This window comes from Tigriopus californicus, chromosome 3 (genome assembly GCF_007210705.1).
Source record: "Tigriopus californicus strain San Diego chromosome 3, Tcal_SD_v2.1, whole genome shotgun sequence".
Lineage (NCBI taxonomy): Eukaryota > Metazoa > Arthropoda > Copepoda > Harpacticoida > Harpacticidae > Tigriopus > Tigriopus californicus.
Genome location: NC_081442.1, coordinates 1,734,915 through 1,748,445, shown reverse-complemented (window position 1 = coordinate 1,748,445; position 13,531 = coordinate 1,734,915). Strand labels below are relative to the sequence as shown.

The 13,531-nt window shown below is 39.9% G+C and overlaps 2 protein-coding genes across 2 annotated transcripts; both read left to right on the top strand.

Moving 5' to 3' along the window:
- The first annotated feature begins 2,314 nt into the window (after nucleotides 1–2,314).
- On the top strand, nucleotides 2,315–5,503 carry LOC131877941 (probable glutamate receptor). Its single transcript, XM_059223788.1, has 2 exons — nucleotides 2,315–3,284; nucleotides 4,618–5,503. Exons 1-2 carry the CDS (start codon nucleotides 2,327–2,329, stop codon nucleotides 5,139–5,141), a joined length of 1,482 nt encoding a protein of 493 aa, XP_059079771.1. The 5' UTR covers nucleotides 2,315–2,326; the 3' UTR covers nucleotides 5,142–5,503.
- A 5,617-nt stretch (nucleotides 5,504–11,120) lies between these two features.
- On the top strand, nucleotides 11,121–13,531 carry LOC131877979 (probable glutamate receptor). Its single transcript, XM_059223851.1, has 2 exons — nucleotides 11,121–11,954; nucleotides 12,532–13,531. Exons 1-2 carry the CDS (start codon nucleotides 11,138–11,140, stop codon nucleotides 13,080–13,082), a joined length of 1,368 nt encoding a protein of 455 aa, XP_059079834.1. The 5' UTR covers nucleotides 11,121–11,137; the 3' UTR covers nucleotides 13,083–13,531.

The following is a 13,531-nucleotide window of genomic DNA, read 5'->3' as shown; positions in this document are numbered from 1 at the left end:
TGATGGCCAACGGGACCCATCCTCTTTATAATGGTGGCTGAAATTTTGTCTTGACCACTCGAATCGGACGGCTTCAAGCCCCTCATTCTACGATAAGCACATTCTATAGTGAATCTCAGGTTATTCAGTCAGTCAGGGACTCTTTCAAGGGTCTGCGGGTGCTCCAAGATATTGGTCGCCTGATTATCAATGGACGAGAATTGTTCGCTTAGTATCAACAATTTCTCAGTCGAGCCGGAGTTAAAAAGATTGACGAAAATTTGATCGCCCAATATATTAGCTACTTCGGCTCGATTGGCCACTTCTTCTCCATTCAGCAATCTAAGTGGTCCTACAAACGGATAGACCTCTCCGCAGATATTTCGCAAAAAACAAATTCAATGCTTTGTCAGAGACACTCATTTCTTGAACATTTTGCCTGTGTTGTAGTATAATCGTTTATTTAGTATCTTTTATCTTTTATTTTTGACACACGAGGTAATTCTAGCTGGGCGTATACGTCTTCAAACGAGGAGATCATTAGATTCATGTCGTCGTCAATGTAAGAATCATGTTCCATTTTGGGAATTAGGTCGATATTGGCTAACCTTAAATTATCACAGGCCAATGGTCTTCATGTAACTAGTAATAGACTAGTTTAGTTTGCATGACTTTTTCGAACTTTCAATTGTCTAGGGCTCTCGATTGTCGAAATCGGCTACCTGGCGGAATTCATGCATATTTTTAGGAGATGGAAATTCGTCATGCACAGACAAAACTAGCGCAAAAATAGCAAGTTTTGAAGTATTCCCAATCGAAACCAAGAGCTTCGCATCGTCACTTATGAATGGAATAATGTAGATATACATTCGATCAAGCAATTTCATTTTTTTAAATGACACCATGATTGAGTTTCCCTTCAAAATTATGATCATTTTGAAATGTCTTGTTGAAGTCCCCCTGGGGTAGTTGATTGCAGAGGCAGTGAGAGAGAAAAAGAAAGATCAAAGGCCAGTGATCTTGTTTTCTTGAGTCACCTTGCCCACTTTGAGTCACCATGGTGACCATATTCAGACAAGTATAAAATGGCATGGATGAAGGCTCTAGTACAATCAGACTTTTTATGAGCTTTTATTACTTGTTTAGGCAATAATCATGAGCCAAAACGACATAAGACTTGAAGATTGACTGAATGGTTGAACAATGATCTGCAAAAAATGTGCCCATCAACGATTGATGACTACAAAAGATGGGACAACAGTCTAAGAAAAACAAAGAAAATATAAGTGCTAAAGAACGGCGCCTATGTACTGAGCATTGTCTCCTGTTTTGCGCACTTTCGCATCAAGGATGATTGGATGATAGTAGCAGCAGACCGGAAATTGGGTTTCATGAACGTTAGAACAACTTGGAACTGGTTCATTCTTGTATCGTCCTTTGGCCATTCCTAAAGTGTTTTAGCATGAACAAATAAAAGTCATCATATCCATTTTTCTTCACTATCAGAGATCATAGATGGATTCTTAAATTAAAACCATGGACAAGTGTCCACGACCTCGTGGCCCAAAGCAAGGGTAGAATGGCCTTGCGAAACATCTTTTGAAGTCCTTTCATATGTTCTCGGGCTTTTGCCCTCATAATTCGTCTAGTTTTCATTTCCCTGAGAAAATACTTGTTAATCTGTGTAGAAGCTGTAACATTGTTAGTCAATAATTGTTAGTTATCCACCGGTCAAACTACCAACAGAAGCAGACCAACGTGGGACGGACGTTTTTTTTGACATTTGACACTTCATATATTTTTTCGGACGTTGAATAAAAAATCCAATATTTGGGAAAGAAAAAATCTTAAGGAACACAAAAATGCCTCTGAGTCTAGCCTTGAGTTGATGAAACACAAATATTTTAATGCAATATCATTCTATGACACGTGAACTGTGGGTCTGGCCATGGAGTCCGTTAAGACTGGAGAGGAAAGCTTTTTGAAGCCTTGCCAGGAGAGGTTTGAATGTTGCGATGCCTCCTCAACCGCTTCATTTAGCACCCTCGGGCGTCTTCTCGCGAGGTTTTGTAGAGCTTTCCTCTCCAAGTCTGACGGCCTCCATGTTCTAGCTTCACACCTGAAAAGCCTGTGACAATTATGCTACGCTTAAAGGCTCAAAACATAAACGTCCAAAAACGCCCAAAATGATATGCACCAAGACCAATAAGTACTTCTCCATTTACAGCACATAATTATTTTATTTGGTCTTGAGCGTTGACGCCTTTTCTGCTCAATCCCTCGAATTATATATGAGTGCTGGAAACGTCAGAACGTCAAGCTTCACTAATTTCGACTCCTCCAAAAAATGAGGACCTCGTCACTTTGGTTGTACTTTATGTTGGTTGTGTGCTATTGCCACCATTTTTATCATTCAAATCAAAATTGCAAGTTAATTGTGCATGAAAACGAAGAACCTGTTTTAGAAGGCATTCAGCATTATCCAATCATATTATTGATCGTCACCGGTGAGAACAATCATCAGTCGGAAGTGATTTGTGACGATTCTTCGCATAATCCCAACGGGCCCCGAGATTGGCCAAATATGACTTTTGCCACTGATGCACCTCAAGAGGATAAATTAACCGATTTACGCGGCAATTACTTGAGAATCTCAGTTTTAGAGTCTCTTCCCTTGACCAAAATTAATGGGTCTAATGTAAGTGGCTATTTCGTGGATGTGTTGGATATCTTGGCAGACCTGATGCATTTCCAAGTGGTTTATCAAAGGCCTCCAGATGGTCTCTGGGGAAGCAAGAACGACGATGGAACTTGGAATGGAATGGTCGGAGAACTGACCAATAATCAAAGTGACATATCCATTGGAGGCCTCTCAATCACCGAGGATAGATCCCAAGTGATTGATTTCACTTATCCTCTGATCGATGATGACGTGACACTAAACTATCGGGTTTTGGAACCGGCAGAGCTTGATTTTCAAGCCTTTTTCCAGGTGTTCCAGAGCGGAACCTGGATCAGTGTTGGGGTAGCTTTCATTCTCGTAGTTATTGGCCTTTGTTTGACGAGTCAAATGGGACCAAACAAGCTTGGAATTCTGAGGAGCTGTGAAATTACGTGGGTTAACTTTATCCTCAGGGATCCAAATGGTCATGATCATTTTGCCAACACTTCTTCGCTTTTTTCCTACAAGATTTGGTTTGCCATAATGAGCTTGTTTTCTTTGATTGTCATGACCGTTTACACAGGAGACTTGACGTCGAAAATGACAGCATCTGGTCCAGTGGACGACCTGACTTCATTTCAAGGTAGGAGAACCAATATTATGAAATCGCAGACAGAGTTTGTCTGGATATTTGGGTGCAATGACGGAAGAAAATACGACAAAGCACTGGCACAGCAATTCAAATTTGCCAGTTAAAGGTTTTTTTCTGTACATATTGTGGAGTGGCAAACGGACTAGAGACTTTTTGTTCATGTCACCTGGTGCCCAAAAGACAGTAATAAGTAGGGGTCGGAAGGATATTTTTTTTGGTTAAATTAAGTTTCCAACTTTTTCGGTCATCTTTAGGCAAAAATACTTTTTCACAAATTTGATACATAAGATACCTAAAACCTAGGATTTTGGGGGAAATTCCAGGATTTTGGTCCTTTTTAGAGGAAATTTAGGAGAAATAAAGGAAGGAAGTTTAGGTCTACCTTGAATGACCTTGGGTCCCTGCTCAATGATTTGTTTGACATAGATTCCACCAAGCTTTCATTCAAACAAACTATTGAGCACACGGGGGCATACATACAAATGATCTAACTAGAGGGCTTGTGCTCTACGTAGTAGATCTAACTTCTATTGCCTAGTGGCGATTGGTAACTCTTCCATCGTTTGTTGCCAAAATAATGTTCGAAAATGAAAATAAGCGCTATCTTGAACTCAGATCCAAAACAACGGGCCTGCTGAACACTGGCAAGAGGCTGAGGGAAATGGCCGAACCTTTTGGTGTCCATCTTTGAAGCATTAGTGAGAGGAATACGTACTTCATGCAAAATGGCGAACTCCTTAACGGCAGACCTGACCAAGGGCGAGGGAAGATCTGGGATGACAGGAGTTAGTCTTCAGATGTCCAATATGTAGAGTCATGCCAAAAGTCAGAGGATTGCCAATTTTCTTTCGACTAGAATTAAATCATTCATAGTTTAATGTTAGGTTTTTCAATAGTGCCTTTGAAGGGAAATGATGTTTTTTTTACTGGGGACTCTTTATGGAGTTTCTTTCTTTTTTTGTCAAGGCAAGACTTAATCAACAGAGCAAGGACATCTTATAAAACAATAATCAAGCAAATTGAATCGTAAAAACCACGATTATACTTGAATAACTAAATAACAAAAAAAATCTCTTATTTTTACGTTTTTGAAATTTATTTTGGCTGATTTTCATAACTTAAAAACAACTATTATGACCTAAATAACAAATTATTTTTTCAACTCTTAGAAATGAGCAACATCTTGGCCACGATTTTCAAATGTCGCGAATATTGAAGCGGTTCACAATTCAAGACGTCTTTGCATTTTAGCTTTATTACTCAATCAATTTCTTTTACGATGGAATTGGCGACTTTCTCATAACCTACAGCAACTTTTTTCTAGACATAATTGATCGCAAGTGGCAACTCCTATTAAAGCCAGGAACCAGCATCTACGACCATGTGGCCCGAAGTATCGAGGGAAGTGCGCTAAAAAATGTGTTTCAAAACCAATTATTTGACAATGAATTGGATCTGCCCTTGGCAGACGTCCTCTTGAGTAATTGGAATGTCGCTCATATTGGCACTAAAAGCATGTTCATCAACCAACCAGAAATCCACAGTGTAAAAGTGCCCGGAACTTGGAGTGAACTAATTGGCTTTGGCGTTCCCAAAGATTGGCCTCATCTCAGGACGATGAACTATCACATACAACGACTAAGGGAATTTGGAATTCTAGCCATTTTGAAAGGCAAGTGGTTTGATAAGCAAACAGCTGATCCAACCGGGACACATACTGAATCGTTTTCTATCTCCTACCAACATACATTATTTCCGTTTATACTTTTGCTGCTGTTCTGTGGTATCTCTATATTTCTTGGAGCTCTGGAGAGATTATTGCCAAGGAGTGCAGTACAACTCTCATAGACTTTTCTCCTTGGTGTCTGGTATGTATTTGACGCTTTGATCCCTTCTGTTGGCTCTTCAAGCACATGGTCGCAATGGATCTCGAACTATTTCAACCATCGTTCAAAAGCCATAGTCGCCCGCATAAGGAGAATGATCAGCCAGGTTGTTGGAAGTTGTAGGTATAATGGTTGACATGGGCTTGTATTTAACAGTACTCATCGCCAGCAATATAACCTCGATTTACACAAAATAAAACTTTATTGAAAGAAGTGAAACAAGAATATGCATAAAGTATATACGAAATATAAAATAATTCGTCTTGAACTGCTAGGAATTCCATTCTCAGTAGCTGTAAGGAAGTCCGTAAAAAAAAGAAAGAGCTGACTCAACCCCAGCCTCGTCAAGTCCGTTGTTAAAAAAGTACGAAATGGAAGCCCTGCTTGATTAGTCCCTATAACCACAAATCAGGTAGGAGAGAGAATCATGAAGTGTATGGTTGAAGGTATGACCTTAAAACTCTTACAGGCATTATCACTGAGCACCCATTGAACGACACATTTGATGTCTAGTGAGCGTTCCTATTGGTCTGGTACAAACCAGGAAAAAAAATTAGTCCCTGGCCCTGAACCATCGGCAAATTTTTGCCAGAACTCTTCTCTTTGGACAATTATGCATTTTAATGGACTGTAAGTTATTTTGCACACTTATCTGAGCTATTTTTAAACATGTGTTTTTCATAAAAGTTGTTCCTTTTGTCTTATTGACAAAGAAAAACATATCTAGATGTCTTGGCATTTGAGCAAACGCTTAACCAGAAAATAAAGCCACCATATAAGTGCTTAACGGGAATGAAAAGATTAATAGTAACACAACACTTTCCTCAAATCAAACGCATTCATTCAAAGGAACTTGCCCATGTAGGAACTTGCCCAAGTAGGATGAAAGCGACCTCCCAAGATTTAAACCTTACAAGGACGAAGTTAAGTGTTGGAATAAGGGAGGCCAAGTTAAGACATGGAGAACGGCAGTAGTGGAGTGGAAAGCTCTCTGAAACCTCGCCAGAAGACGCTTCAAGTACTTGAACATGAAGATGGAATTCATTGAGCACTCTCTCAGCGGTAATGAATCTGATCAAGAGGTAACGCATAGCTCTACAAAAACTCGCTAGAAGACGTCCGATCTTCGACCGAGCTTTCCACTCCATTAGTGACGTACTTCATGGTTAAGAATAGAGGTAACCTTGTCCGAGAAGAGGAATGTACGCCCTTTTCTTGCTTACGTCCGTGATGTGAGGCGTGGAAGGAAAACTATCAACGCAAACATGGATGACGATGGAGTTATCTGTGAACGTGAGACTGTGATGGCCAACGCTCTCAATTGATTGCAGAAGATCACTATCCCCTTCCACCAATGAACCAAGACATTGGTCCTATCCCACGGATATCGGGGGTTGTGTTCTACTCATGCGACGCGCTCATCAAGTTAAAAAAGCTCAAGCCCTCCTCTGCTCCGGGACCTGATGGTATATCAGCGTATATCTTGAAGAGGTTAGGTTCTTCTCTGCCTGGTTCGTTAGCCCTGGTGTTCAACAAGTCGTTGAGTTCAGGAGATCTCCCAGAAGAGTGGTCGTTAGGTAATGTGTGTCCTCTTCACAAGGGTGGAGACTCCTGAAGTGCATCAAATTACCGTCCAGTGTCATTGACTTCACACTTGCTGCTAAGTGATGAAGAGTATTATGAAGGACGTTGTCATGAAATTCAATGATTGAGAGAGATTAAAAAAATGGGACTGTTCAGTGTGCAGAGAAGGTACAAAAGGTATCTGATGCTGTCCGTTTTCAAAAGCATCCATGAGCTTTGTCCCAACCCAGTGAGACCATGGATCTGGAATTTCAAGAGTCAATCTTTCGATGGCCAAACATCAGAGGGTTACCAATGTCCTTTAAAGTAAAATCGAATCATTCATGGTATGGCGCTAGGTTGTTCAACAAGCCCTTTTGATGAAAGCTCAATATCATCAAATTATTCTTTGAGTAAAGGGAAGGGATTTTCAGAGGCCACAAAGACGGCTCTTAATTTCTTTACACAATGTAAGCTTAGCTAATTTTAACCTAATTCCCAAAATGGAACAAGAACCTAACACTAACGCCGCCATGAATTTGTCGATATTTTCATTTGAAGACGTATGAGCCCAACTAGAATTACCTCTGTTGTCAAACAAAGAAAATCAAACCATTATCCCCAAACATAGACAAAAACTTGTCTAAATTACCTTATCTATATGTCTAAGTAGCGGTTCAATAGATCAAATCATTATTTCCAAGTAAGTGCTTACCAATTGTGCTTCCAATTTTCATCGATTAGGCTTTTGAAAATTTCAATTCATATAATCTGTCACGGCAAATTCTTTATGTGGGCTAGAGTTCCATGAAGCAATAAAACCTAAGTTGTTCCTTATAATTTTCTGAGTCAAAAAAAAAATGCCAAGATGTGTTTGGTGATTTACGTCAGACCTTTAAAGGGTATTTTAACCACTTTGATTCTTTAATTGGTCAGTTAGAAGGAGATTGTGATGTCAAAAATTGACTAAAATGGAAATTTTGCCATCTTCTGCCTCCAGGTGGTAAAAATGGCAAACATTGATCTTCAACTGGGTTTGCTCAGTTTATGAGTTATCTCCTACATATGTCTTATTTAGGGATAGTGCGTAAGCCCCTGCTCTTCTTTGAAACTCGACAGTATGAACGAAGAATGACTCGCCATAGATGCCTTAATCATATCGCCTTCAAGTCGTCATTTTCAAAACTTCATGCAAAGAAAGCAACACTCATTGAATAGATAGGGTGATTATTTTGTCATAGTCAAACTCAAAAAAAAATTCCTCCACTACTCCACATCGTGCATTTTCCTACATTGAACTGCATTTAATTCTGAGTTGCACAGTCACAAGTAGCGTATAGATCATTCTGCAGAAGTTGTGACTTTTTTTTTTCGGCAGATTCGGGTCCGAATGGTTAGCGTCATCAACAAACTTCATCATCAGGGAACCGTGCTTCGGGTTTAGGCCGTTGATGAACACTTGAAATAAAAGAGGACCTAGAACACTACCCTGTGGAACACCGGAAGTCACTTCGACCTAACGGGAAGAGTGACCGTTCCGGACAACTCTTTGTTTCTAACACGAAAGCCAGGATCGGATGCAATTAAGAACATCTCCTATTATCCCAACCCGTCAAAGCTTTGAAATTAGGAGAGAGTAGCACACCTTGTCAAAGGCTCTAGAAAAGTCCATGAACACGACGTCGACTGGGACTTTACAGTCGAAAGAGTGAGTCAACTAGTCCTGGAAAACCAGTCCACTGGTAGTGCTAGACAAGCCAATGTGGAAACCATAATGTTCAGATGCCAGGATGGCGCTATCATTGAATTAAAACAGCACTTTACGAATAAATGAGTGATTTCACCGAAATCTATTACACATAACTATTGCTTATTGGTGAAATATCGAGCAATTTCTAATTGATTGCAATTTTAACACATGCTTCACACATGTTCCTCCTTCAGGGCTGTAACCAAGGCTGCGGCTTTTGTTTAGTTATTATACCCAACCTTCCTCTCCAGAATATCTTCTCCAAGCAAAAGCCCAATACTGGTTTCTGTGTTGACTTTGACATCCCCATTATGAACAGAAGGGGTGTCTTGCACCCGTCATTAGTGATACCCACCTAAACCATGACAGAGGCCGGATGTTAGCGAACAAGCACTATCCAAATTGTAGCAGGGCGAAGCAAGATACCAAGTCAAACGGAATCTTCTGACCTCGTTTTGTGGCCTCCAAAATTACTTACTCTCTTCACCAACGATCTTAAAGGGACCTACCTACAGGGCGTTTTACTTTCCTTGGAGAGTTTGTATTAGAGAAAAGCCTTCGGATTTGACCTAACGTCCTGGATCACTCTACTCTCCTTTTCAACTGATCTCGATATGCATATGAAACAGGATTTGCGGTCATAATGCGGGTTTGGTATTTTTCCTGTCATGTTTAAATTAATGCGCATTAGGACAATACCCTCTTCGATGTTCCAATTCAGTCAACGTATGGGTCCTTGTTAAGCGGAAATGCAAAGTTCACGGGTTGTTGTAGGGCAAAAACCTCTGCCATTGTGGAACATCCGTTGTTTGCCCTCAAAAGATCAATAGATTATCAATCAACGCCCAGCAATGTAACAACGTGGCTCTTGGCCACAACGTGCGATAGAAATGGCTTTCCCTGTGCTCGGCAGAACGAATCAATATAAATGTAGAGCAGTATATGCTATTAATGTATCGCAATTCCCCTGCAATGATAGTGAACTTGGAAATAACAAGACAATGAATACCAACTCAAGTAATCTAAATACTATTTTCAATCTACCCAAAATACCATGAGGCGAGTTTTTTACGTGTTATCCAACATGAAAATACACTCACCAAAGTGCTCCGTAGATGTTCATTCTGGGTAAGTTCCAACTTCCAAGCCTTAACAAGGAGGAACTAGCATTTAAAAACGAGTATGTAGAACGATCTCACCGACGCCTCGACAAGGTGGTCTGTCCAAAGACCATATAATGTCTTGACCTCGCACAGCGCGGGGAAGAATGCGAACATTTGCCTTCATCAGATGGAAAATAAATTTTGGTGTCTAGTGACTCGTACATTTTCATTGGCAAGCGTGGCCGAATTTTGAGTGAGTTTGTCACTGACTGCGTTCGTTGAAAATGTAAATTGGTAGCTCTAGTCGCAACCTCCCGTGATTATTTTTTTGATCCCATCAGTAATGGTTGCTTCTGACTGCAAGGTAATCAATTCCACAAGGTGAGGCAAAAATCTACTTGGGACAACCGATCACGTGGGTTCGAACAAATTAAAGGTAGGTTTACTCACGGAAAATGTTCACATGAAGTGTAATGAATATTTGGCAATCGATGAACAGTAACCTATGGAACGGTGGTACAACTCCTTAAGGGAAAACAAAATATGGATTAAGCTGAAAAGACAAGTTATATTTTACAAATCCAGGTATGTACTTCCTTCTTTGCTCAAGTCATCTCATTTCGATTTTTTTAGAACGCAGAGAAGCCGGAAACCGACAAGTGCTTCGTCAATAAGAGCATCAAAGTGGTTAAACAACCGTATCAAGTTTCTTGAAAACTTTGATCTTATTGCTTAATGGATTTCTAGCCCAGATTGAAAACTTGCGTTGGTTAAAATTTTCAAAATCATATTAAATGAAATTTTTGATCACTTTTAATTTGCACGTTTGTTCAATTTAAACAATATTCTATTTTGAATCACTTTGCTTTGAAAATGTCTTGATTTTTGTTTCTAAACTGAAATTCCCGAAATTTGCGAAATGTTATATCAATTGTCTGCGAATTGAAGTTCCAATATTACCGGGGCATTTTGAAGCTAATCTGCCTGAAAACAGGCCCATTAAATAAATTCCATTTAAATTAGTAGTGGTTTGATGGATCATATGCTCCTTTGAAACCAATTGGTATCTAAAAATGCTTAAAAATTCCTTCAAATAAGTTTTAAAAATTGTAAGGTTTTAAATTTTTTGGGTATATAAGTTTTTAATGTGAGCTAGAAATCCATAAAGCTATAAAATCAAAGTTCTTCCTTACATATAGTCTTGCAAGTTACAAAAATGACAAGATGTGTTTAGGTATTTCCATCAAAATCTAAAAAAGCATTTGGACCACAGTGAGCATGTTACATATTACTTGGGCGAAAGCGATGACGCCTTTCTAATTGTTTCCCTCGAATTTTATACGTAACAAAGTGCTAGGAAAACTCTCAACGCCATATTTCAGTAATTTATATCCTCCAAAAATGAAAGCTTCAATAGTTTGGTTAGGCTCTATGTTGCTTTTCAATGACTGCCATCATTGCTATCATTCCAAGCAAAGTTGCAAGTTAATTGTGCATGAAGACGAAGAACCTGTTTTAGAAGGCATTCAGCATTATCCAATCATGTTATTGATCGTCACCGGTAAAAACAATCATCGGTCGGAAGTGATTTGTGACGATTCTTGGCATAATCCCGACGGGCCCAGGGATTGGCCAAATATGACTCTTACGACTGAAGTATCTCAAAAGGATAAATTAACCGATTTACGCGGCAATTACTTGAGAATCTCAGTTTTAGAGGCTCTTCCCTTGACCCAAATCAATGGGTCTAATGTAAGTGGCTATTTCGTGGATGTGTTGGATATCTTGGCAGACCTGATGCATTTCCAAGTGGTTTATCAAAGGCCTCCAGATGGTCTCTGGGGAAGCAAGAACGACGATGGAACTTGGAATGGAATGGTCGGAGAACTGACCAATAATCAAAGTGACATATCCATTGGAGGCCTCTCAATCACCGAGGATAGATCCCAAGTGATTGATTTCACTTATCCTCTGATCGATGATGACGTGACACTGAACTATCGGGTTTTGGAACCGGCAGAGCTTAACTTTCATGCCTTTTTTCAAGTGTTCCAAACTGGAACCTGGATCAGCATTGGAGTAGCCTTCATCCTCGTCGTTATTGGCCTTTGTTTGACCAGTCAAATGGGACCGAACAAGTTTGGAATTCTGAGGAGTTGTGAAATCACGTGGGTTAATTTTATCCTCAGGGATCCAAATGGTCATGATCATTTTGCCGACACTTCTTCGCTTTTTTCCTACAAGATTTGGTTTGCCATAATGAGCTTGTTTTCTTTGATTGTCATGACCGTTTACACCGGAGACTTGACGTCGAAAATGACAGCATCTGGTCCAGTGGACGACCTGACCTCATTTCAAGGTAGGAGAACCAATATTATGAAATCGCAAACAGAGTTGTATTGTGGCATGTAATTTTTCTAGCTTTTCGAGTTCTAATTAGTTTTGTTAGCATTGATTTCGCACGAGCTAGCATCGCAGGCTGAAAAAAACCGTCCAGCCTGTAGGCATGATCTCATGGATAATTTTCGAAATTTCGAAATATCGAACAGAAATAGAATCCAACCCAGGATTTAGAGCCAATGCTAGTGACTGTAGAGGCTTAACGTGCGTTTTGAGAGCACCTTCAAGCCCTCGAGAAGCCAGCCTAGTTAAAACAATCAAGTCCAACAACCCTCTTTTTTCGGGCTCTTTCATTGTTCAATTTGCTGCCTTCAAATATTCGTAGCCGTTGATCCAGTAGCAGGATTTAAGTCAGACTTGGACAAGTTTTTGACTAAAATTTCCGATCAACCTGATATTCAAGGGTTAGCCAGATCAGCCAACTCTAATTCGTTGGAAGTCCGCGAACAAAAATGTCCTGCATTGTTTTATTTTACTTTTCCTCTCTTACAATGGAACTATAGGTTTTTTTCTTAACCTCGCATACCTTTTTCCAGACATAATTGATCGTAAATGGCAACTCCTACTACAGCCAGGAACCAACGTATATGGCCAAGTGGCCCGAAGTATCGAGGGAAGTGCGCTAAAAAATGTGTTTCAAAACCATATGTTTGACAATGATTTGAATCTGACCTTGGCAGAAACCCTATTGAGTAACAGGAACGTTGTTTATATTGGTACTAAAGGCATCTTTATATTCCAACCAAATATCCGCAGCGTAAAAGTGCCCGGAACTTGGAGTGAATCAATTGCCTTTGGTGTTCCCAAAGATTGGCCTCATCTCAGGACGATGAACTATCACATTCAACGACTAAGGGAATTCGGAATTCTAACCATATTGAAAAGCAAATGGTTTAACGCTCAGACATCAAATTCAATTGGGTCCTTGAATGAATCGTTTTCCATATCCTACCAGCATACATTACTTCCGTTCATACTTTTGATGTTGGTTTGTGGCCTCTCCATATTTCTTGGGATTCTGGAGAGAATATTGCCAAGGAGGACAACACAGCTCTCTCAGACCTGTGAACACAAATCAAATACTTAAGGGCATCATGAAGTATTTTGAAGAGATGTACGACCATTGCAATGATATACAGAGTTCCATTTGGTTACGAAAAACCTGCACGAACGGCTGGAGACATAAGAAACTGTTGATACCCATAACGGAAATAAAAATGTTCGCATTCTTTCCTCAAATCCAATATGTCCCACTCATTTATTAATCTGAATATTCCACCAAGGAGATGGTGGATCCGAGTAGTTCAACAGAAGATCAAGAAGTTCCCTTTGCTTTGATTAGCTCTCAAATTTGGACCTCTACTATCACACTCGATTCCATCTCATTATCACCTGAGGAAATTTGGGATTCTATCCGTCCACCTTATAAAACGAAGAGTTTCATGCGCAGACATCATCAATTCGGAGAAGGTCCTCCATTGGAACTTCTCCCGTCTCCCATGTGCACTTTGTGCATTATATCAGTCTAAGCTACTG

Excerpts from the sequence above, each read along its gene's own strand:
- LOC131877941 (XM_059223788.1), top strand. The coding sequence starts at position 2,327 with ATGAGGACCTCGTCACTTTGGTTGTACTTTATGTTGGTTGTGTGCTAT. Across the intron at positions 3,285-4,617 it reads CGACCTGACTTCATTTCAAG|ACATAATTGATCGCAAGTGG; the intron begins GTAGGAGAACCA and ends ACTTTTTTCTAG.
- LOC131877979 (XM_059223851.1), top strand. The coding sequence starts at position 11,138 with ATGTTATTGATCGTCACCGGTAAAAACAATCATCGGTCGGAAGTGATT. Across the intron at positions 11,955-12,531 it reads CGACCTGACCTCATTTCAAG|ACATAATTGATCGTAAATGG; the intron begins GTAGGAGAACCA and ends ACCTTTTTCCAG.